At 42.2% G+C, this 22,331-nt stretch overlaps 1 protein-coding gene across 6 annotated transcripts in view; it reads left to right on the top strand.

Moving 5' to 3' along the window:
• The window catches only part of DNAH9 (dynein axonemal heavy chain 9), a 367,598-nt gene that overhangs the window by 314,831 nt on the left and 30,436 nt on the right, over nucleotides 1-22,331 (top strand). For 5 of the 6 annotated variants that reach the window (XM_017531396.2, XM_017531398.2, XM_037739576.1 and 2 more), the window contains 2 exons: nucleotides 14,734-14,861; nucleotides 21,025-21,252. In XM_017531396.2, the coding sequence (XP_017386885.1) occupies nucleotides 14,734-14,861; nucleotides 21,025-21,252 (356 nt within the window). The remainder of the gene's footprint in view (nucleotides 1-14,733; nucleotides 14,862-21,024; nucleotides 21,253-22,331) is intronic. The other variant, XM_017531400.2, reaches the window with a different exon arrangement.

Raw genomic sequence — 22,331 nt, 5'->3', positions numbered from 1 at the left:
ATAATTCACAAACCATACAATTCATCCTTTTAAAGTGTGCAATTCAGAGCATTTTAGGATATTCATAAGGCTGTGCAACCATCACCATATGCTAATTTTCAAAACTCCTGTTTCGAAACCCTACATCCACTAGCAATCACTTTCCATGACATCTCACCACCTATCAGGCCTAGTCAACCATCAGTTTACTTTCTGTCTCTAAGTATTTGCCTATTCTGGACATTTCATATAAATGAAATCATGCACAATGTGCTTTTTTGTGATGAGCTTCTTTCATTTAGCATAATTTTTCAAAGTTCAACCATGTCATAGCATGAGTCAGAACTACATTTTTATGGATGGATAATATTCCATTGTATAGCTAAACCACATTTTATCTCTCTGTTCATCTGTTGATGGACATTTGGGTTATTTCATCTTTTGGCTGCGACGAATGATGCTTCTATGAACATTCATTTACAAGTGTTTGTGTGGACATATGTTTTCAATTCTCTTGAGTATATACTGGGAATAGAATTGCTGAGTCAGGTGTTAACTTTATGTTTAACTCTGAGGAACTGCCAGACTGTTTTTGAAAACAAGTGCACCATTTCACAATCCCAACAGCAATATGCAAATTCCAGTTTCTCCAGGTCTTCACCAGCACTTATTATTGATCTTATGATTACAGCCGCCATAATGGGTATGCAGTGGCAGCTCACTGAGGTTTGGATTTGCATTTCCCAAATGATGTTGAGTGTCCTTTTCATGGACCTATTGGATATTTCTCCATCTTCTTTGGAGAAATGTCTATTCTAATCCCATTTTTAAAATTAGGTTACTTGTCTTTTTATTGTTGAGTTATAAGAGTTTCTTATGAATTCTGTATACAAGTTTCTTATCAGATATATGATTTCCAAATATTTTCTCCCACTCTTTGGGTTTTCTGTTTACTTTTTTAATGGTATTCTTTGAAGCAGAAAAGTTTTTATGTTAAAATTCAATTTATCTTTTTCCTTTGGCTACTTGTGCTTTAATATTGTATATAAAAAACTATTGCTAACCTAGGGTCACAAAGATTTACTCTCGTTTGTTTTCTTCTAAGATTTTTATTTTTAGTTATTACATTTAGATCTACAATCCATTTTGAGTTAATATTTGTGTATGTAAGAAAAGGGTCCAACTTTGTCCCTTGACATGTAAATATGCAGTTGTCCCTGTTCCATTTGTTGAAAAGACAATTCTCTCCTGGTTGAATGGTATTGGAACCCTTGTCAAAAATAGACCATCAATGTAAGAGCTTATTTCTGGACTATTATTTCTATTCCATTGATGTATGTATCTATCTGTATGCCAAATAACAGTCTCAATGACTATAGCTTTGTAGTATGTTTTGAAATCAGGAAGTATGAGTTCTTCAGCTTTGTTCTTTTCATGATTGTTTTTGCTCTCTGGGTCTCTTATATTTTCTTTTTTGTTGTTGTTTCTTGTTTGTTTTCCTCATTCTTGCTGTCATATTTTATATAAATTTTAGGATTAGCTTATGAATTTCTGCAAAAAATCATAAATGCAGTTTGAATTTCATTAAGGACTGCAATGAATATGTAGATAAATTTAGAGATTATTGACAATATAAGTCTGATCAGTGAGCATGGATTGTCTTGCCATTTATTTAGTTTTCTTTAAGTTATTTTAACAATATTTTGTTGTCTTTAGTGTACAAGTCTTGCTCTTCTTTTATTAAATGTATTCTCAAGATTTTTTTTATTTTAGATTCTGTTGTAAATGGAATTGTTTATTTAATTTTAGTTTCATTGTTAGTGCATCTTTACGTATTGATCTTCTTCAAACTTGCTGAACTTTTTTGTTAGTTCTAATATTCCTTTTAGTGAATTTCTTAGGATTTTCCAGATACAAGACCATGTTATCTGCAAATTCAGATAGTTACATTTCTTCCTGTTTTATCCTCATATGTTCTTATTTATTTTTGCCTAATTACCCTGGCTAGAATTTCCAATACAATGTTAGGTAGAAGTAGTAAGTTCAGACATCCTTGTCTTGTTTCTGATCTAAGGGGAAAAAATTTAGTTTTCACCATTAAGTATGACATTAGCAGTGGATTTTTTTTGTAGATGTCCTTTATTGAATTGAGAAAATGGCCTTCTATTCCTAGTTTGTTGCGTTCTGTTTTATTGTGAAAAGTTGCTGGGTTTTGTCAAGTGCTTTTTCTGCATATATTGTGGTGATAAGATAGTTCTTTCTTTATTCTATTAATATTGCATATTACATTATTGATTTTTAGAAGTTAAACCAACCATTCATTTCTAGGATCTCAATCAGTACTAGTGTGTAATTCTTTTTATATTTATTACTGGATTTAATTTGCTAACATTTTGTTGAGAATATTTACATGTATATTTACAAGGTATAGTAATATGTTGTTTTCTTTCTTTGCAAGGTCCTTGTCTGTTTTTGGTATCAGAATAATACTAATAACCTATACATCAGAATTAATTGGGAAGTATTCTCTCTGCTTCTATTTTTTTGAAAGATTTTGTAAAGTATTGGTATTAATTCTCATGAATGTTTGGTAGAATCCGGTGATGAAACCATCTGGGCCTGAGTTTTTTTAGTAGGAAGTTTTTAAATTATTAGTTTAATTTATCTTTATTAGTTATATATTTACTCAAAGATTTTTTTTCTCTTTGAGTCAGTTATAGTAATTTATTTCTTTTTAGGACTTTGTCCATTTCATTTAAGTTATATAACTTGTTGATAAATGCCTCCTAAATTTTAATTTTAAAGTGTTTAGCCCATCTTTTGGTTACAACTAAATGCTGTTAGAAAAACAATTTTTATTCCACAAATTTTGGATAATTCTTTTGGCTTCTTTCTAGGTAAGCTAAGGCTTCCATTTCTCAACTTGTGTTAGCTATGACTTTATTTTTACATAGTCAATAATGAATGCATATTCATTCTACTTTGTTACCATCATTAATTTATGCATGCCTAGTTGATGAGTTAATTTTTAAAGTTGAAAGCCAATAAACAGCACATATATCCTAATTACTCACTGCAAAGGCAAGTGATATCTAAGATTACATTTTCTTCTTTTTGATCAAATGTCATAATCTCTAGGGGTCTCTAAAAGAATGATGTTCTTAGCATAGAGGTTCAAAACATCTCAAATTTCAGTTTGTTTTATACATGATGATAATTTTTGTAGCTTTTAGTTTTCTTTGGAATTGCAAGTTACCTTTTATTTATCTTGGGAGAACAAGTAAATTCTTCACTTATCATTGCCACTAACTTTTTATTCATTGTATATTTTGAAAGACTCCACTTTATTCTTCTTAAAGATTCTTTTCCTGGAGCTCACTGACATCTTCTTCTAATATAGATAAATTGTATTTCAGCCTTCTAGGAAGCTATCATCTTGGAACCTATTTTCTTTGTATTGTAAATTAGTTCTACTGTCTTTATATACCATGTCTTTTATTTTCAATTTTTTTATCCTTATTTTGCTGGCATAAATTATCAGAAAAGAATAATGAGAAGTAAAAATTCAGAATCCTTGGGTGTCTAAAAATGCTTTAATTTTGCTCATATAATTGTCTGATAGTTTTTCAAGGTCCAAAATGGTTTTTATCAGAACTTTGGATACATGATTCTATTATCTTCTAGAACCCAGTTTTGTTCATGAGATATCACATGCCAGTGAAATTATATTCTTTCATTGTTTCTTTGTTGGTGACCTATTTTTATTCCCTGAAAACTTTAGAATCACCTTTCTCCCTTGTGTTCTGAAATTTCATAAGCTGTGCCTAGTTGTGGGTCCTCTTCATTCATCTGCTGAGCAGTCAGCATGTCATTTCATGTGAAAGAGCCACTAAAACTTTTAAGCTCTAAAAATTTTGCTCTATTGTATGTAGTAAATGCCACCACCATTTACTAAGTTTCTCATGCCAGAAACTTGGGTGTCAATCATCATAAACACCTCTTCCACCTCCCACGCCACATTTAGTTCTATTGATTCTATCTCCTAAATGTGTTTCAAATCCATCTAATTGTCTCTGTTTTCATGATTACCAACCTCGTCTGAATCGCCATAGGCTTTCACCTGGCCTATTATACTAGCCTCCTAGCTCATCTCCACTCTCCTCCCTCTGCAAACCCTTGCCATTCTGCAGCCAGAGTTGTGTTGCTCAATCTTAAATGTGATTGTATCACTCTTCCACTTACAACTTTCTTTTATTTTCTTTTTGTTGTTGTTGTTTTTTGAGATGGAGTTTCGTTCTTGTACAGGCTGGAGTGCAGCGGCACAATCTCAGCTCACTGCAAGCTCTGCCTCACGGATTCAAGCAATTCTCCTGCCTCAGCCTCCCTAGTAGCTGGGATTATAGGCACCCACCACCACACCCAGCTAATTTTTTGTATGTTTATTAGATTTGGGGTTTTGCCATGGTGGGCAGGCTGGTCTCGAATTCTCCTGACCTCAGGTGATCCTCCCACCTCGGCCTCCCAAAGTGCTGGGATTACAGGCATGAGCCACCGTGCCTGACCCTCTTTAAAACTTTCTTATGACTTCCCATTGTTCTGAAGGTATAGTCTAATATCATTAACATGACCTGTGTGGCCTGCATGGCATGGCTTTTCTGTCCAGCTTTTAGATCCTGTCAACACCATGAGTCTTCTTAATCTAAGAAATTGGCACAAGTGATTCCTTTTATCTGAAATATTTCCAACCATCCAATGCCTACTCACCTGCAAATTACCAGCCATTCCTGACCTCCCTGTAAGACCACTTGATTCCCAACTAGAGAGTCTTACAGCACTCTATACATTTGCTTCAGAGCATTTAATACAATTTGAATTTAATCATTCCTTAATCATTATAACTTACGTTTTGCCTACCTGCTTGTCACTTAGCATCCTTGATGACCATGTCATCTTGTTCATTTTTTTTCCAGTGCCTAATAGCGTAACTAGCACAGAGAAGTATTGTTGAATGAACTAACAAATGAATGAATGAATAGTAGCCAAACTGTTATCAGAGCTAAGTTATTCCTGACTGTCACGCTTTATAGAGTTCGTGTTCCTTCTGTCCCCTGGAGGCTTTGTTCCTTTCATACAGATAAATTTAGTTTCCTTATTTTTATTCAGTATCTTCCCTTTTGGAAGCTTTCATATACCCTGTTTATGAGCAATTTCCTGTTGTTCCTAGCCAATTGACCTCCATCTATTCCATCATGTACTTTGCAGCTTCCTGTCATCTCAGGCAAACTGACCCCTCCCTGATCTATATTCGTTGTCTGTCTCTGAATACGTTATCTCAGCCCTGCCCTTGGCCTAATCTTAATGGATATTTTCTTACCAGAAGCAATATTGCTGTTCATCAACTAGAGATTAGTTGGCACCTGTGCTTCTCTTGCTCCCTTCCTTCCTCCCGGCCTTCTTGGTGCTTTGATTTATTTTCTAATTCGCCCATTTAGGACATATATTCCAGTGACATCCACATTTCCCACAACTTGAATCTAATCGTCTTGCCTGATGGACTCTTTGTCTCAAGTCTGGAATCCACATGGCTGATCTAAACACTTTCCCCATGTCCCCTAGCCCCAGTTTATTAAGTAAACTTACTGTTTATGCGGAGTCTGTGTATCACACAGTTCACTGTCTTCCTCCATTTAGACTCTTAAAAAGCTTGGAATCATTTCCCATCTTTGGGTATTTGATTTAAGTTCTTTACTCCTTCATTTATGTATTCCTGTACTTCAACAAGGCAGCTCTTAATATTGGGTAGAGTTTTTAAATCCCTAGATTCAGATTCAAGATTTGTTCCCTGGTCTTTACTTCACCCCCGAAAAAATACATAAACCAAAAACACACAACATTCTGTATACAATTTTGAGCATTTCTTCAGCCCCTGAAGCTTATCCATTAGCCAATGAACAATTAGTAATTCCCCTGTTTAGGAATCTATAATTTTTAGGTATGTTTGTGCCACTCAGTCTCCTCCAGGATTTTCCTTCCTCAACAACGGTGAAGGAGGAGGAGGGGAAGGAAAGGGAAGGGAAGAAAGAGGAGAGGAGGAGAAGCAGAGATGGAGTGGGGAAGTGGGAAATTCCATCCCCTCTTCTTGGCCTCTAAACGTGAAAGCTATCACAATCCACCCTCACTGCTTTCCTTCTTGCCTTCTCTGATTAAGCCTTTAACAGCGCTTTCGCTGTACTCTTTTATCACCTCTTTCCCTAAATGAGCCACACTTCTTTATTTGCTTTTATTTCTGCTTTTGCTTCATCTACTTCCCCCTTGTTCTTAGTCACCCATGATACCTACCTCCTTGGGCTACTGCAGATGAAAACAAAATCTCAAATGTGAAAAGGCTTTGAAAAGCTGTGTGGTGTTACAACATGGATGATGGTTTGTCTGTTCTTTGAGACAACTCATTTTGCCCTTCCTTCATATTTTTTTCCCACAGCCTCTCAAAGAATAGTCTCCTCTTTGGCCCTCCCCTTCCTGCCCTGATGCAGGTATCTCCTCTGGTCCTTCTTTCACTTGTCTGCAGCGTGATCTTGCTTGGTCTTCCGCCTTCTTTGCCCAATTACCTGGCTTTAACAAAATGAGTTGTGTATTTCCATTTCTGATCAGAAGGAAGCTGTGTATCTGCCTTTGCCTTCTACTATCTCCTTTGCTCTCTTTCCATTGTTCTGAGATTTCTGTAGGTCTGCCACCAGCTATGTTCAAAGAAACAGTTTTCTATTCAGTGTCTTTGCAGCCAGATTATTGAAACTTTGCTCTGACTCTCATTTTTATTGTTCCTGGTCCCATTCTCTTTCCTTGTTTTTGGTTGGGTTTTGTTTTGTTTTGTTTTGTTTTTTGAGAGAGGATCTCACTGTATTGCCCAGGCTGGACTGCAGTGGCCCAATCTTGGCTCATTGCAACCTCTACCTCCTAGGCTCAAGCAATCCCCCCGCCTCAGCCTCCTGAGTAGCTGGGACTATAGGCATGTGCCACTGTATCTGGCTAATTTTTTGTAGAGATGGGGTCTCACTGTGTTGCCCAGGTTGGTCTTGAACTGCTAAGCTCAAGCAACCTGTCCACCTCAGCTTCCCAAAGGGCTGGGATTATAGGCATGAGCCACCACACCCAGCCCTCTTTTCCTTAAAAGGCAAGTGAAAGGTAGACAAGCTGAGGCAAGTACAGTCTTTAGAGAGAGGCTTCAGGATTCATGGAGTAGTGTGTGTATGTGTGTGTGTGTGTGTGTGTGTGTGTGTGTGTGTGTGTGATGAGCAAAACTGATTTGTGCATGTGCTGGGGAGCAGAAGAGTGAATAGAGGTAAAGTTTAAAGATATAAAAAGAGGGGCAGGTGCAGTGGCTCATGACTGTAATCCCAGCACTTTGGGAGGCCGATGTGGGTGGATCCTCTGGGATCAGGAGTTCGAGACCAGCCTGGCCAACAACATCTCTGCTAAAAATACAAAAAGTAGCCAGGAATGGTGGCGGGCGCCTTTAGTCCCAGCTACTAGGGAGGCTGAGGCAGGAGAATCACTTGAACCTAGGAGGAGGAGGTTGCATTGAGCCAAGATTGTGTCACCGCACTCCAGCCTGGGCGACAAGAGGGAAACTCTGTCTCAAAAAATAAAAGATACAAAAAGAGATGGGATTTTAAGGACAGATAAAGTGACAGGCAGGTAGGGAGGACATCTTTTCCATTGAGAGAGCAGTGTGCAGAGAGGCAGACAAATGGCAGTATATGAAAGAGTGACTACCAGAGGGCATATGTTTTTTTCAGAAAACTAGACAGTAGTGCAAACTGCTGAGCATAAGAAAAGGGGTCCATTAGGAGACATAATGACAGGGGGAAATGGGCAACATAGCCAACTGCTGGACACATTGAAAGAGTTCCAAATAGCTTCGAAATTGAGAATCACAAGCATGTGATGGTGCCACTTCACCAAACATGTTAATTATCACTTTTATTAATGCTTCAACTCAGAGTTGGGTATTAAAAAGTTGAGTAGTGAGTGCAGAAGTAGAAGGGGGCAGTGGAGTTGAGGGTTTTGTAGTTTGAGGGCCACACAGCTGCGGACCTGGGCAGGAGCAGTTCTTACATTATTTGGAGGATTGTAAGGCCGCGGACCTCGGCAGGAGCAGTTCTTATTTTAGTTTTAGGGTCGCACAGCTGGGGACCTGGGCAGGAGAAGTTCTTTTTGTAGTTTGAGGGATGCACATCTGCGGACGTCGGTAGGAGCAGTTCTTACTTTAGTTTGAGGTCCGCACAGCTGCGGACATGTGCAGGAGCAATTCTTACTCTAGTTTCAGGACTGGACAGCTTGGGACCTGGGCAGGAGCAGTTCTTTTAGTAGTCTGAGGGCTGCACAACCACAGACCTGGGCGGGAGCAGTTCTTTTAGTAGTCTGAGGGCCACGCAGCTGCGGACCTGGACAGGAGCAGTTCTTACTTTAGTCCACGGAGCTGGGGGTCTGTGCAGGAGCAGTTCTTCCTTTAGGTTAATGGCTGCACAGCTGGGGACCTTGGCTGAGCAGTTCCTTTTGTACTTTGAGGTCCACGCAGCTGCGGACCTGGGCGGGAGCAGTTCTTTAGTTTGACGGCCACACAACTGCAGACCTGGGCAGGAGCAGTTCTTTTTGTATTTTGAGGGCCGTGCAGCTGTGAACCTGGGCAGGAGCAGTTCTTACTTTAGGTTGAGGGCTGCCCAGCTGCAGACATGGGCGGGAGCAGTTCTTTTTGTAGTTTGAGGGCCGCGCAGCTGCAGACCTGGGCAGGAGTGGTTCTTTCTTTAGTTTGAGGGCCATTTAGCTGTGGACCTGGGCAGGAATGATTCTTTTTTTAGTTTGAAGGTCGCACAGCTGAGGACCTGGGCAGGAGCGGTTGTCACTTTAGTTTGAGTCAGAGATCCCGGAGAATCCAGTGCTGCTCTTGTAGAGTGAGGGTCGGTTAGCTGGAATCCTGGGGTGGAGTCAGCTGTTCTGTCTGAGGTTCTTGGAGCTAAACATGGAGCCAAAGTTGAAGAAGGAGAGAGAGAGAGAGAGTCACAGGAGGGCACCAGAAACTGTAAATGTAGCTGTACCCCAAGCAAGCTAAGCCTGGGAGTGTCTCAGTCCTCGGTATCAATGCATTGTTTCCTCCTACACGGTTGGGATTTGTTTTCTGCCTCACAAGACAGAAAGACCCTGATCAATAACCTCAGGAATTGAAAAGCTTAAAAAAAACTAAATGATGTTGGCAATAATAATAATAGTAGAAATTTAACCAGGATTATCCTGACTGACAAAAACAAAATCGCACATACACACAATATATATCTCTTCAATAGTTAGTAAAATAAAAATAAATATAAAAATAGGTCCAAGTAAAGCTCTATAAAAATTGTTTCATGGAGAAGGGGTGAAGGATAGAGGTGAATCTGAGAGTTGCTAGTAATGAACAAAGTGAGAACTTACCATTTTCCCCATGTGGTTTCAGTGCATAGTCACCTTCTGTGAGACCTGGCAGCTGGGTCGCTTCGCACAGCCTGGGGATGCAGTAGATGTCACAGAAGGACCCTGTCCCAGCTGGTCCTGCCCCTCTGCTGTGATGAGTGTGGCCTCTGATCTCCGACAACTGACTGTGTTTTGAGGGGAGGCCAGGCCTGTGAGCACAAGGGTATCCATGGTGAGGTTCCGTGGGTGGAACATCTCAAATGTGCTTGGTGTTCCTTCCTGATGCTCATCTGCCATCTTGCTCTTTAACACATCTTGTTTATAACTGTCTTCTCAATACTGTCTAGAAAAAAAGCACTTGTATAATGTGGGTCAGGTGTAAGGAATATTCACACATTGGACACAAGGGACCTCCACCAAGTTTAGGGAATAGAATCTGAAGAAACCAAACTTTGGATGCTCCCTGGAGGCCCCTCCTGCATCCCAGTCCCTTCCCCTCTCCTTCAGAGGGAGCCACTTTCTGCTTTAGTCTTTATCACTCCTGTACTTTTCTTTGTGGTACGTTTCTTTCCACGGGTGTGTGCGCATCCCTAAACAATACTGCATGTGATTTTTGAACACTCTGTTGTCTTTGTGAGACAGGGTCTTGCTCTGTTGCATCGGCTGCAGTTTTGAACTCTGATGTGAAGAAAGTCTCCTGTGTGGCTGCTCCTCTGCTGCACTGGCTCTGAGCATTTGCTCCATGTCTGTTTTTGTCCTCTGTTCTCTTTTTGAGACCCGTCCACACTGACCCAATTCATTTTCATTGCTGTGTGATCTCCCGTGGTGTGAGGGGACCGTGGGAAATGTCTTCATTTTTCTGTTGATGAGTGTTTGGCCAGCTGGGTCCCCTAGGACTGTGTTGCTGTGAAGGTTCTTGGGCATTTCTTTTGTATACAAGTGCAGTTTCTTCTGGTCGGTAGCTTTCAATTTTAAAATTTCATATCAGTAAGAAACGTAATTTTCCTCATAACCCACAACACACACCCTTTCATAAGCAAGCATAGCAAAAATAATTTACCATCATTCTTAGCGTTGGGTGAGTGTTCCTGTGGCTCTCCATTCTCCTCAATACCCTCACTGATTGTGTGATTTTTGCCAGTCTGGTGGGTGTCACCTGATATCTCACCCTGTTAGGCCGAGACCCTCTTCATGTTTTTATCAGCCATTCCTCCACATTTTTTTCTTCTGTGAAGGGCTGGTTCAACTCTTTTGCCATGTTTCTATTTAGCTGTTTAAATTTTTGCCTTTTTCTTTTATTATTACTACTATTATGTTTTTGAGACGGAGTCTTGCTCTGTCGTCCAGGCTGGAGTGCAGTGGCACAATCTCAGCTCACTGCAACCTCTGCCTTCTGGGTTTAAGCAATTCTCCTGCCTCAGCCTCCCGAGTACCTGGAATTACAGGCATGTACCACAGTGTGAGGTAATTTTTGTATTTTTACTACAAACAGCGTTTCACCATGCTTGCCAGGCTGGTCTCAAACTCCTGACCTCAGGTGATCCACCTGCCTCAGCCTCCCAAAGGGCTGGGATTACAGGCACGAGCCACCATGCCAGCCTGCCTTTTTCTTTTTCAACAGGACTCTTTATAGACCATCTGTGTGGCAAAGATGGGTTTGAATCCGCCAGAATGAACATGGAAAATCTTTTCTCTGGTGGGAGAGGAGATAGTGAGGGGTAGACAGGCACGGAGAATCAGAGCTGAGAGGATGTGACTCAGGTGGGGCTTGTAGGCCGCTGTGAGGACTTGGCTCGCTCTCTGAGTCGGGTGGGATTAGCAGAGGGTTTAACCAAGGAAACATAGGATCGCCCTTATGTATTTCTGCCATGGTTGGCTCTGCTGAATGCACCTTTTGAATAAGACTTGGCCTTGGACACCCAGAGGCCTGTGGTTGAGGGTTTCCTCCCGGCGTGGCCACTGACACATCCACGTTTGGTGCTCACACAGCGGGGCAGCCCAAGACCTGCTCTGCCTGGGCCTCTCATCAGTGGCATTCTCAAGTTCATCCCCTCCCAAGTCTGTCCCATCTGGAAAACCAAACGCCTCCCTCTGCTACATGGAAACCCCCATCAGCACCTCCCTGACTCACAGGCGTCCCGTCAGCATCACAGTCCCGACTTTCCCACGTAGACAAGCCCACAGGACCCCCAATGGACCAGGACAGCGCCAACACTAAGACATCCCCTGAAACTCACAGGAAGAGCAGACCAAGAAGACAGGAAGAGCACAAGGCGCAGGGAGCGGCAAACGCCCACGATACTGTCAGAGATGAAAGCAGAAATGGCCACGGCTGATACAAAATGCTATTCAACGTTTGTCACAGGCCTAAACTTAGAACATGATGCTATAAAACCTTTAGATAAAAACACGGGAAATTTTGCATGGCCTCAGGCTTGGTGAAACGTTCTTAGACCTGACACCAAAAGCATGATTCATAAAAGAAAATATTGACCAATTAAATTTAGTCACAAATTTAAAATTGTAACTCTATACAGCAATGTAAGAATTTAAAGAGAATGAAAGTACAAACTATGGTCTACAAAAAAATATTTGTGAATCACACATTTCACAACGTACTGGCACGCAGAATATGTGAAGAACCGTCAAAACTTAACAATAAGAAAGTGAAAACCCCAGTATAAAAGAGAGGGCAAATATTTGAATGAAGGCCTTATCAGAGAAGGCATCAGGAGGGCAGATTGCTCAGGACAGACACTCAGCATCACAGAGATGTTGGAGAAATGCTGATCAGCAGTCCCTCTGCAAATCCATTAGAATGTCTAAAATCAGACAGAAACCAACAGCCAACCTGGGACCCTCCTGAGCTGCAGTAGGAATCGGGGTGGGGGGGCGGGTCCCGCCATGCTGGAAAGTGATCCAGGAGTTTCTTATTAAGTTAATCCATCCTTAGGACATCATCCAGCAATCCCACTCCTGGAATTCCCCCCAAGAGAAAACTTAAACGCGCCTACATCGCACATCAACTTGCACACGAGTGTTTAGGCCTTTTCCTCATTACCAATAACCGGATGAGAACAAAGTGTCCATCCGCAGGAGAAGGTGTGAACCAACGCAATGCTTACACACAGGGGACTCCAGCCAGCATGGAAAGATGCACCCCGAATGCAGGCCAAGGTGGGCGGATCGCTTGAGGTCAGGAGACTAGCCTGGCCAACATGGTGAAACCTTGACTCTACTAAAAATACAAAAATCAGCCAAGTGTGGTGGCAGGCACCTGTAATCCCAGCTACTCAGAAGGCTGAGGCAGGAGAATTGCTTGAATCTGGGAGGTTGAGGTTGCAGTGAGGTGAGATTGTGCCATTGCACTCCAGCCTGGGTGACAGAGAGAGACTCCATTTCCCAAAAAAAAGAAATAAAAGAAAAAAAAGTGTATTGTTTTGTTTCGTTTTGTTTAATGAGGGCAGAGAAGAAATAGCCTCCAAGCAGCAAGAAAACACTAAAAAAATGTTCCCCTGCCAATGCCATAGGGATACGGAACTAGGGAGAGGACCGTATAGGAGTTAGAGTGTCCTCAAAGAGACTAGAGGTCGATGACGCACACTGTAAAGATGTTAAAAGAGTTTCCAGTGGGGCACAGTTCCAGGTGACACCACCATATGTGAAGCTAGAAGGAAAGTCAGGAAAGGAGAGATGAGTCACAAGCAGTAGGGGTGGAGGCATGGAAGCAACAGCCTAGAACAATCTGAAGGTGAAATCATGAGAACCTGGAGGGGTTTGCTCAAGGCCCAGTAAGCCACCTGAGAGCCTCACAGTTGCAAAGGGAAAGGCCTTGCAAGGTTACCTCCGCACCCCATGAGGCTTACATGTGACACAGCTGTCTTTGGCTGAGTGTTGAGTCATTGAGAATCCCATCCATTTTTCCCCTTCTCAGTGTTTCCAAGATCCATCTCTTTCTTCTCTGCCTCATTGTCATGCCTCAAGCCCAGATTAATGCTGACTGATCCCAGCTAGGCTCTGCCGTGCTAAGCTTTGTCCGTGGTGGTCCCTCCAGTGTGGAGTTTTCAAACTAATCTTTATTAAATACCTCTTTGCCCATATCCTTTTGTTGCTAATACACAAAATAAACAGGCTCTTTTGTGAGCAGAAATGTCACAGAAGACATCTAAAAATCCCAACACTTTTTATCCTGGCATTTTCTCCGGAATGAATTATTTATCTAAATCTTCAGTATCTGTTTCTTGCTACAGAAAGTCATTATCTTGTTTGTCCTGTACATTTGAATGACATTCTGTACATTTTTTATATTTAAAAGAAATACTCAATATTAACACTTGTTTCCAAAAATTTTCTTGCACAAGTGTCAAACTACATCTTCAGTTTTTGTTCCTCCGAAACTAAATTTTTTTAAGCATGGATTTTTATAGTTTCTCTTTTTAAACTTCTCTTCTTGTGTCTACTTCACCTTCCTAGAAAAATTGCTTAATGATTCCTTCATGGTATTATACATTTTTATGATCCTTTTATCTAAAGAGTATTATGTAATTTCTCCATACTTTATTGGATTGTGCTAAGAGCTGATGTTCTCTGTATTAGGGTCATTTCTTTGTCCTGTTTTCCTTGGGCTTGGAGAGCAGCTGAAGCCCTTGACCTTGCTTCAATTACATGGCTACAACATTTGTGTGTGGTCATTCCTTTAATCCATTTGCACAGCTGCAACCCTTGTATACATCCAACAGAAAATTCACACCTATACAACTAACGAGTTTCGTGTCTGGTCCCTCTTCACTCTAATTCATGCAAAATGATTAAAGAACACTTTTCTACGTGTTGGGAATGATAGGAGAGGAGGTTAATAGAAACCCAGAACTACCTGAATCCTGCCACTGCGGGCCACACCTCCCAGTCAAGTTCCAGGGAAGACACAATATTTATTCAGAAGACAAACCACAAAGGAGCATACCCACAGGCTTGCTGCTCTTCCACCCTTTTCTAGAGTAATGGACCAATATCTGGCCTGCAGGTAAGAGCCATAAAGAATAGCATCAGCACACCTACCCAGCCTTAGGAATTAAGAAGGAAGAGTGAAGCGGTTTTGCTCTGAACAAATGCTTCCTTTTACATGAGAACAAAAAGCTGGAAGAAGCAGCAGCCCTCTGTGAAGGAAAAGGGTCAGTATATGAGGCTTGGGTTATAGATTTGGACATGCCTGCATTTGAGAGGTGATCTGAGGGTGTGCATTTCCTTATGAACATCATTCATCATTAGGCACAATAAATAATACTGATGACTCCATCCTCCTTTTAGGAAAAAAACTTGGATATACCTTCAACAATCGGAACTTTCACAACGTGTCTTTGGGGCAAGGACAGGAGGTAGTGGCTGAGGCTGTGCTGGATCTCGCTGCCAAGAAAGGTCACTGGGTTATTTTGCAGGTATGTTTCTCGGCCCTGGTCTGGGTCATCTTGACCCATCGTTGCCTCATCCCACAATTGCTGGGCATCTCTGTCCGCTCTTAGTTTCCACCCACCTGCCCTTTCACACTCTTGTCCCCTTCAATTCTTCATCTTCTCTCTTTCCAGTTCTCCTCACTCATATGTTCTCTTCCCCAGACCAGCTCCAGGAACAAGCCTTCTCCCCATCACCCACTCTGCCACTCTCTGGTTTAAATAGCTCTACTTACAAAAGGAATGGATTCCCACTCTGATAGGCGTTCAGGAAGTTAGCATTTAAGTTGAAGGCCCTGGCAGCTGGATGCTTTCAGCAGCTGGTTTCTGTCTGTGAATTTCATGGCACGTTCCTCTGCTGTGCCTTTGTGTTGTGCCATGTGTCATACGCTCTTCGTCATGGGCATGACTGGGATATGGGAGGAACCTTAGAGCTCATGTTGGTGTTTGGAAATCTGGAACCCCTACTACTAATAATTTCACCGAACAGTTACAAGGAAAAAAAAATCTACCTCTCTTCTTCATAAAAGAGGGTTAAATTAAATAATTTAGCCCTCTCTATTAACCCCCATTAAGTCCCTATTAAATTCTATTTAACCCCCATTAAATTAAACAATTTTCAAATTTTCACTTCAACAATTACTATTAACTTTTTTTTTTTTTTTTAGATGGAGTCTTGCTGTGTTGCCCAGGCTGGAGTGCAATGGCGCGATCTCAGCTCACTGCAACCTCCACCTTCTGGGTTCAAGTGATTCTCCTGCCTCAGCCTCCCGAGTAGGTGGGATTATGGGAGCGCACCACCACTCCCAGCTAATTTTTGTATTTTTATTAGTGACCATATTGACCATATTTCACCATACTGACCAGGCTGGTCTCAAACTCCAGTGTGATCCACTCACCTCGGCCTCCCAAAGTACTGTGATTACAGGCATGAGCCACCTCACCCGGCCTAACTACTACTAACTCTTACGTAGCGTTTTACAGTAGACAAAACCTTTTCAAATCCAGCTATCAGAGCCTGCCCTCTTAATCCTCTTGTAGGCTACTTGTATAGATGCTGGAGTTGTGGCAGAATACATAGCTTGCTCCTCTTTTCTCCTAGAACATTTTGAAATCTTCTGTTAGAGATCCATTGCTATGTTGACATGATTTATTTTATGATTGTATTCTCCACTAAATTTTTTAGGTAAAGAGATATACCTTCTTTCCCTTTTATCACCCAGCCAACTGCCTTGAATATAGTAGACACTGAAACAAAAGGCTGGTGGGTGAAGGAATCCATGAAGAAATTAAAGAATAAGTGTAAAAGCCAGTCGCTCCCATTCATTCTGGCTTCCCTTGCCATGAACCTTGTCTGTCTCCTGATTACTGGCAACATCACATCTTCCTGCTGGGTCTTTATCCTTAATTATTCTGTTATTTACTTGGAGACTAGCAACTGAGAGCTCTGCCCCTACCTGGGCCTCCTTTTCCAGAAACTTCAGGAAGTTCAGGAGAAAAGATAATAACAGCTGAGTTTCCTCCTTCCTCCCTCATGGGTCAGCACAGTGCTTGAAGGTATGGCCTCCCCACCCTCTCAAGGCACATTTGCCAAGAGACCTCTCTGGACGCCAGTGCTGGGAACCCAGGCACTTGTCATGGACATCAGAGCCTGTTTCTGAGCCCCCCTGCTGCACCCATCCTCCTCTAGCACCTGCTGGCCATGCAGGGCACCAAAATCTTGTGCTGATGTGATTGTCACATCATTGTGACAATGAACTCTCCAACATTGAACTCAGTATTCCCTCTTTAATTCCTAGTGATTAGACATTCCCGAAGGAAAATTGTGCCAAACAATCTGGATGCTTGCCTTTTCCCATGAATAAGGCATTTGAGTATTGGATAGACATAATCTGTCCAAAGTGTAAAGCGCTAACAGAAACAAAATATCCTTACTGGTTTGTGAAATCTCTTGTAGGAATCATAGCGAATCATAGCTACCTGGTTCTAAGAATTTCCTGATGCGCTGAACTAGACTGGACAAGAATCATATCCAACAATGTTTTCCAGCCTGTAAATCTGAGAGATTCTCTGAAAAAAAGAAAAAGGGGGAAACACTTAACAAAGTCCTATTTCAAACATTGGAAAATACTACATACAAATTCCTTTTAAGGATATTTTCAATGATATCAATAGGTTAATGGTTCTGAGAATCCTTTCATATAGAAACCTTGTTCCATCCAGTATTTCCCAATTGAACACAGACCTTTTCTTTCCTTTTCTTCAACTTTTATTCTATATTCTAGGGTCCATGTGCAGCATGTGCTGGTTTGTTACATAGGTAAATGTGTGCCGTGGTGGTTTGCTGCACAGATCAATGTGTCACCTAGGTATTAAGCCCAGCACCCGTTAGCTGTTCTTCCTGATGCTCTCCCTATCCCCATACCCCAGCAACAGGCCCCTGTGTGCTTGTTCCCCACCCCATGTGTCCATGTGTTCTCATTGTTTAGCTCCCACTTATGAGTGAGAACATGCAATGTTTGGTTTTCTGTTCCTGCGTTAGTTTGCTGAGGGTAACAGCTTCCAGCTCCATTTATTTCCCTGCAAAGGACATGATCTGGTTCCTTTTTGTAGCTGCATAGTATTCCATGGTGTATATGTACCACATTTTCTTTATCCAGTCTATCATTGATGAGCATTTAGGTTGATTCCAAGTCTTTGCCATTGTGAGCAAAGCAATGAACATACACATGTATGAGTCTTTATTGTAGGATGATTTGTATTCCTTTGGGTTTATACCCAGTAATGGGATCGCTGGGTCAAATGGTATTTCTGCTTCTAGATCTTTGAGGAATTGCCACACTGTCTTCCACAATGGTTGAACTAATTTACACTCCCACTAACAGTGTAAAAGCATTACTTTTTCTTCGCAAATCTCACCAGCATCTGTTGTTTCTTGACTTCGTAATAATCGGCATTCTGACTGGCATGAGATGGTATCTCATTGTGGTTCTGATTTGCATTTCTCTAATGACCGCAGTGTTGAGCTTCTTTTCATGTTTGTTGGCCACAATGAATATCTTCTTTTGAGGAGTGTCAGTTCATGTCTTTTGCCCATTTTTTAATGAGATTATTTGTTTGTTTGTTTTTTCTTGTGAATTTGTTTAAGTTCTTTGTAGACTCTGGATATTAATACCTGTGTCAGATGGATAGATTGCAAAAATTTTCTCCCATTCCATAGGTTGTCTTCATTCTGATAATGGTTTATTTTCCTGGGAAGAAGCTCTTTAATTTAATTATGTCTCATTTGTTAATTTTTGCTTTTGTTGCAACTGTTTTTGGCATTTTTGTCATAAAATCTTTGCCCATGCCTATTCCCTGAATGACGTTACCTAGATTTTCTTCTAGGGTTTTTACAGTTTTGGGTTTTACATTTAAGTTTTTATTCCGTTTTGAGTTAATTTTTGTATAAAGTATAAAGAAGGAGCTGAGTTTCAATTGTTTGCATATGGTTAACCAGTTCTCCCAGAACCGCTTATTAAATAGAGAATCCTTTCACCATTGCTTGTTTTTGTCAGGTTTGTCGAAGATCGGATAGTTATAGGTGTGGAGGAACACAGACCTTTATGGATCTACATCTTTTAACATCCCATGGCACACTTTTGGGAAATGCTGCCTGAGGACCCTGACCCAGATGAGCTAGGGATTCTCTTCTGGGAGAGCTGGCTTCTCTGGCTCTGGATGAGAGAGCAAGGCTCACAATCTTGCTGCTCTTCCTTCCTGGCTGTAGGAGCTGTTGGGTGGGTTTCCCAGCCCAAGCCCATCAACCCAGTGCGGCAGCCTCAGGGATCTCTGAATCCACCCCAGGGTTCTATACCCAAACAACAGACATTCTTTCTCCCAGACCTGCCCAGTAGCAGAACTTGGAGTTTCTAAAGAAGCAGCCAAATTACCCACATGTTGGTTGCTAGTAATGCTGACTAAAAGGAACCCTGGCTCTCAGGTAGCCGACTAAACTCTCTGCTCCAACTGATTTGATAATAAGTAAATTCTTTAATTTAACCAATTTTCATCTCAACAACTACTACTACCTTTTATGTGGCATTTTGCAGTATGCAAAACTCTTTCTTTTTTATTTTTATTTTATTTATTTATTTTGTAGAGATGGGGTTTTGCTATGTTGGCCAGGCTGGTCTCGAACTCCTGACCTCAAGCAATGCGCCTGCCTTGGCCTCCCAAAGTGCTGGGATTACAGGTATGAGCCACTGCAAAAACCCTACAAAACCCTTTCAAATCCATTTCTTTGGTTATTTGCAGCCACTCTGTGAAATAAGTATGGTAGACATTGTTATTTCTCTTTTTGCAGAAGGGAAGGCAGCACTCAAAGACTAAATTACTGTGGTCCAAGTGCTGGGCTCAGCTCTGATCTGTGTATTTAAGGCTTTGCATGCTTACTTCCTCAAATATTTATCAAAGAGCTTTTATCTATCCATTATAATGAAACACATTGCAATGAAGCCAGGTGACTCTCTCCTTACTAAAGTGAAAGGTGCATTCTGCAAAGCAGTAGTAAGAAACAAATGTACGTTTTGATCGATAGACAGATAGCAATCAAATTTGGGGGGAGGAGACAGGCTCAAACACCAGACGGAGGAGCTTGGGATTGGAGTAGACAGCCTCGTTCAGTCTTTGAACAGCAATGACTCAGTGTGTTTTAGGAAGATAAGTTTGGCAACAATTAGCAGAATAGTTTGGAGGGTGGAAAGAGAAGACTCGGGAAAGCGAGCTAGAAAGAGTTTAAATCAGTGCCTTTGAAATGTTAACGTGCGTATGAATTTCTGGAGGATCTCGTTAAGATGTGCTGATTCAGTATGTTTGGGCGGGACCTTAAGTTCTGCATTTCTAACCAGCTCCCAGGTACTGCCGTCAGTGTTGATCTAAGGGCTCCAGTTTGTACTGTCAGGGTTTCAAATAGTCTAGCTGTCAGGTAATGGGGAGTTAGACTTGGAACGTGACCATGTGTTACACTCTTAAATTGTGGTCCCAGGACCAGCAGCGTCTGCATCACCTGGAAGCTTGTTAGAAATGCACATTCTTGTCTGGGTGCAGTGGCTCACGCCTGTAATCCCAGCACTTTGGGAGCCCTAGGCAGGCAAATCACGAGGTCAGGAGTTTGAGACCAGCCTGACCAACATGGTAAAACCCCGTCTCTACTAAAAATACAAAAATTAGCTTGGTGTGGTGGTGTGTGCCTATAATCCCAGCTACTCAAGAGGCTGAGGCAGAAGAATCTCTTGAACCCAGGAGGCAGAGGTTGCAGTGAGCTGAGATCATGCCACTGCACACTCCAGCCTGGGTGACGGAGTGAAACTCTGTCCAAAAAAAAACAAACAAACAAACAAAAATGCACATTCTTAGGCCCCATCCTGGACCTGCTGAATCTGAAACTCTGGGCTGGGGCACAAGAATCTGTTTTAACAAGCCCTTCAGGTTATTCTCATGCACAGGCAACTTTAAAAACATATGCTGGAAATCCTTAGGATAGCAAGGGATAGAGTTTAATTGCAGAATACTGGGAGGTCCCCATTACCGGGAATCCCAGAACTCTTTTCTGTGATGTGATTTAAGACACATCTGCCGTTAAAAGTCATTGGGTTGCACAATGTGTGAGTGAAAATATAATGCCATTAACTGTACACTTAAAAAGAGTTTGAGATGGTAAATTTCATGTTATGTCTTACCATAATTTTTTTGTTTTTGAGACGGAGTTTCGCTCTTGTTGCCCAGGCTGGAGTGCAATGGTGCAATCTGGGCTTACCGCAACCTCTATATCCCAAGTTCAAGCAATGCTCCTGCCTTAGCCTCCCGAGTAGCTGGGATTACAGGCATGTGCCACCACACCCGGCTAACTTTGTATTTGTAGTAGAGATGGGGTTTCTCCATGTAGATCAGGCTGGTCTCAAACTCCTGACCTCAGGTGATCTTCCTGCCTCAGCCTCCCAAAGTGCTGGGATTATAGGCATGAGCCACCACACCTAGCCGTCTTACCACAGTTTTTAAAAATTATTTGATGCTAAGCCCAGTCCCCGTTCTGGCTGCCTTCCTGACAACTGTTTACTGCTAACAAAGCTAAGCAGATGCCTGTTTGGGGCGGCTTCTTCCTTCCCACTAGAACATTCACCTGGTGGCCAAGTGGCTCAGGACCCTAGAGAAGAAGCTGGAGGAGCACAGCAAGAACAGCCACCCAGAGTTCAGGGTCTTCATGAGTGCAGAGCCGGCACCCTCCCCTGAGGGCCACATCATCCCCCAGGGCATCCTGGAGAACTCCATCAAGATCACCAGTGAGCCCCCCACGGGCATGCATGCCAACCTGCACAAGGCCCTGGACAATTTCACTCAGGTACAGCCCCGGGAGGGAGGCAAAAACAGCAGCCCACCTCGCAATCAGCTGATGCAGGCTGGTGCGGGGAGAGCATGGGACTCAGAGGGAGTGGGGTGCTGGCCGGGCTACGGAGCAACACTGATGTGGGTAAAATGTTCCCACCTCATGCCCACTCAAGACAACCCCACTCTCCATTGCCAGATAACCTGGGGCAGTAGAGCTCAGGACATTTCTTTGGCAAGAAATGTAGGGAAGCCTTCTGCAAGTCTACTGTTACCTAATATTCCAAGATGAAGACGGGAACATTGTTATAAATTTAATTAATAAGATATAGGGGGTCACACACTGATGGGCTATCTTCAAGCAAGGGATGACACTCTCAATCAGATGATATCAACTGATATCTACATGAATCTTGAGTATCAAGGGTTCAGAGAATCCTAGTGTCAGGTAGTGGGGATGTGGACTTGGAATGTAACTGCATCTTAGACCCTTAAAGTGTGACCCCTGGACCAGGAGCATCAGCATCACCTGGAAGCTTGTTAGAAATGCAGATTCTCAGGCCCCGATCTGAAATACTGGGCTGGAGCCCAGGAATCTGTTTTAATGAACCCTCCAGGAGATTCTTATACACAGTCAAGTCTGAGAAAACTATGCTCCAGAGAGACCCAGAATATCAAGGCGTAGTGTTCAAATGCAGGCAACTGCATTTCCATTACTGGGAATTCCAAGGCTTATGTTGTAGCATATTTATTTAAAGCCAAATCCAAGCCCATGGTGGCCACCTTTGTATATGAAGTTGCACTGTCAAAGTCTGCAGCTCAGGCCTCTTTCATCTTCTCAAGAAGTTACCATTGGCCAGGCACGGTGGCTCACGCCTGTAATCCCAGCACTTTGGGAGGCCGAGATGGGTGGATCACGAGGTCAGGAGTTCGAGACCAGCCTGGTGAACATAGTAAAACCCTATTTCTACTAAAAATACAAAAAAATTAGCCGGGCGTGGTGGTGGGCACCTGTAATCCCAGCTACTCGGGAGGCTGAGACAGGAGAATTGCTTGAACCTGGGAGGTGGAGGTTGCAGTAAGCTGAGATCACGC

The sequence above is a fragment of the Cebus imitator genome, unplaced genomic scaffold, assembly GCF_001604975.1.
Source record: "Cebus imitator isolate Cc_AM_T3 unplaced genomic scaffold, Cebus_imitator-1.0 Scaffold72, whole genome shotgun sequence".
Lineage (NCBI taxonomy): Eukaryota > Metazoa > Chordata > Mammalia > Primates > Cebidae > Cebus > Cebus imitator.
The sequence above is the reverse complement of the archived record's forward strand: the minus strand, read 5'-3'. Positions and strand labels throughout refer to the sequence as shown.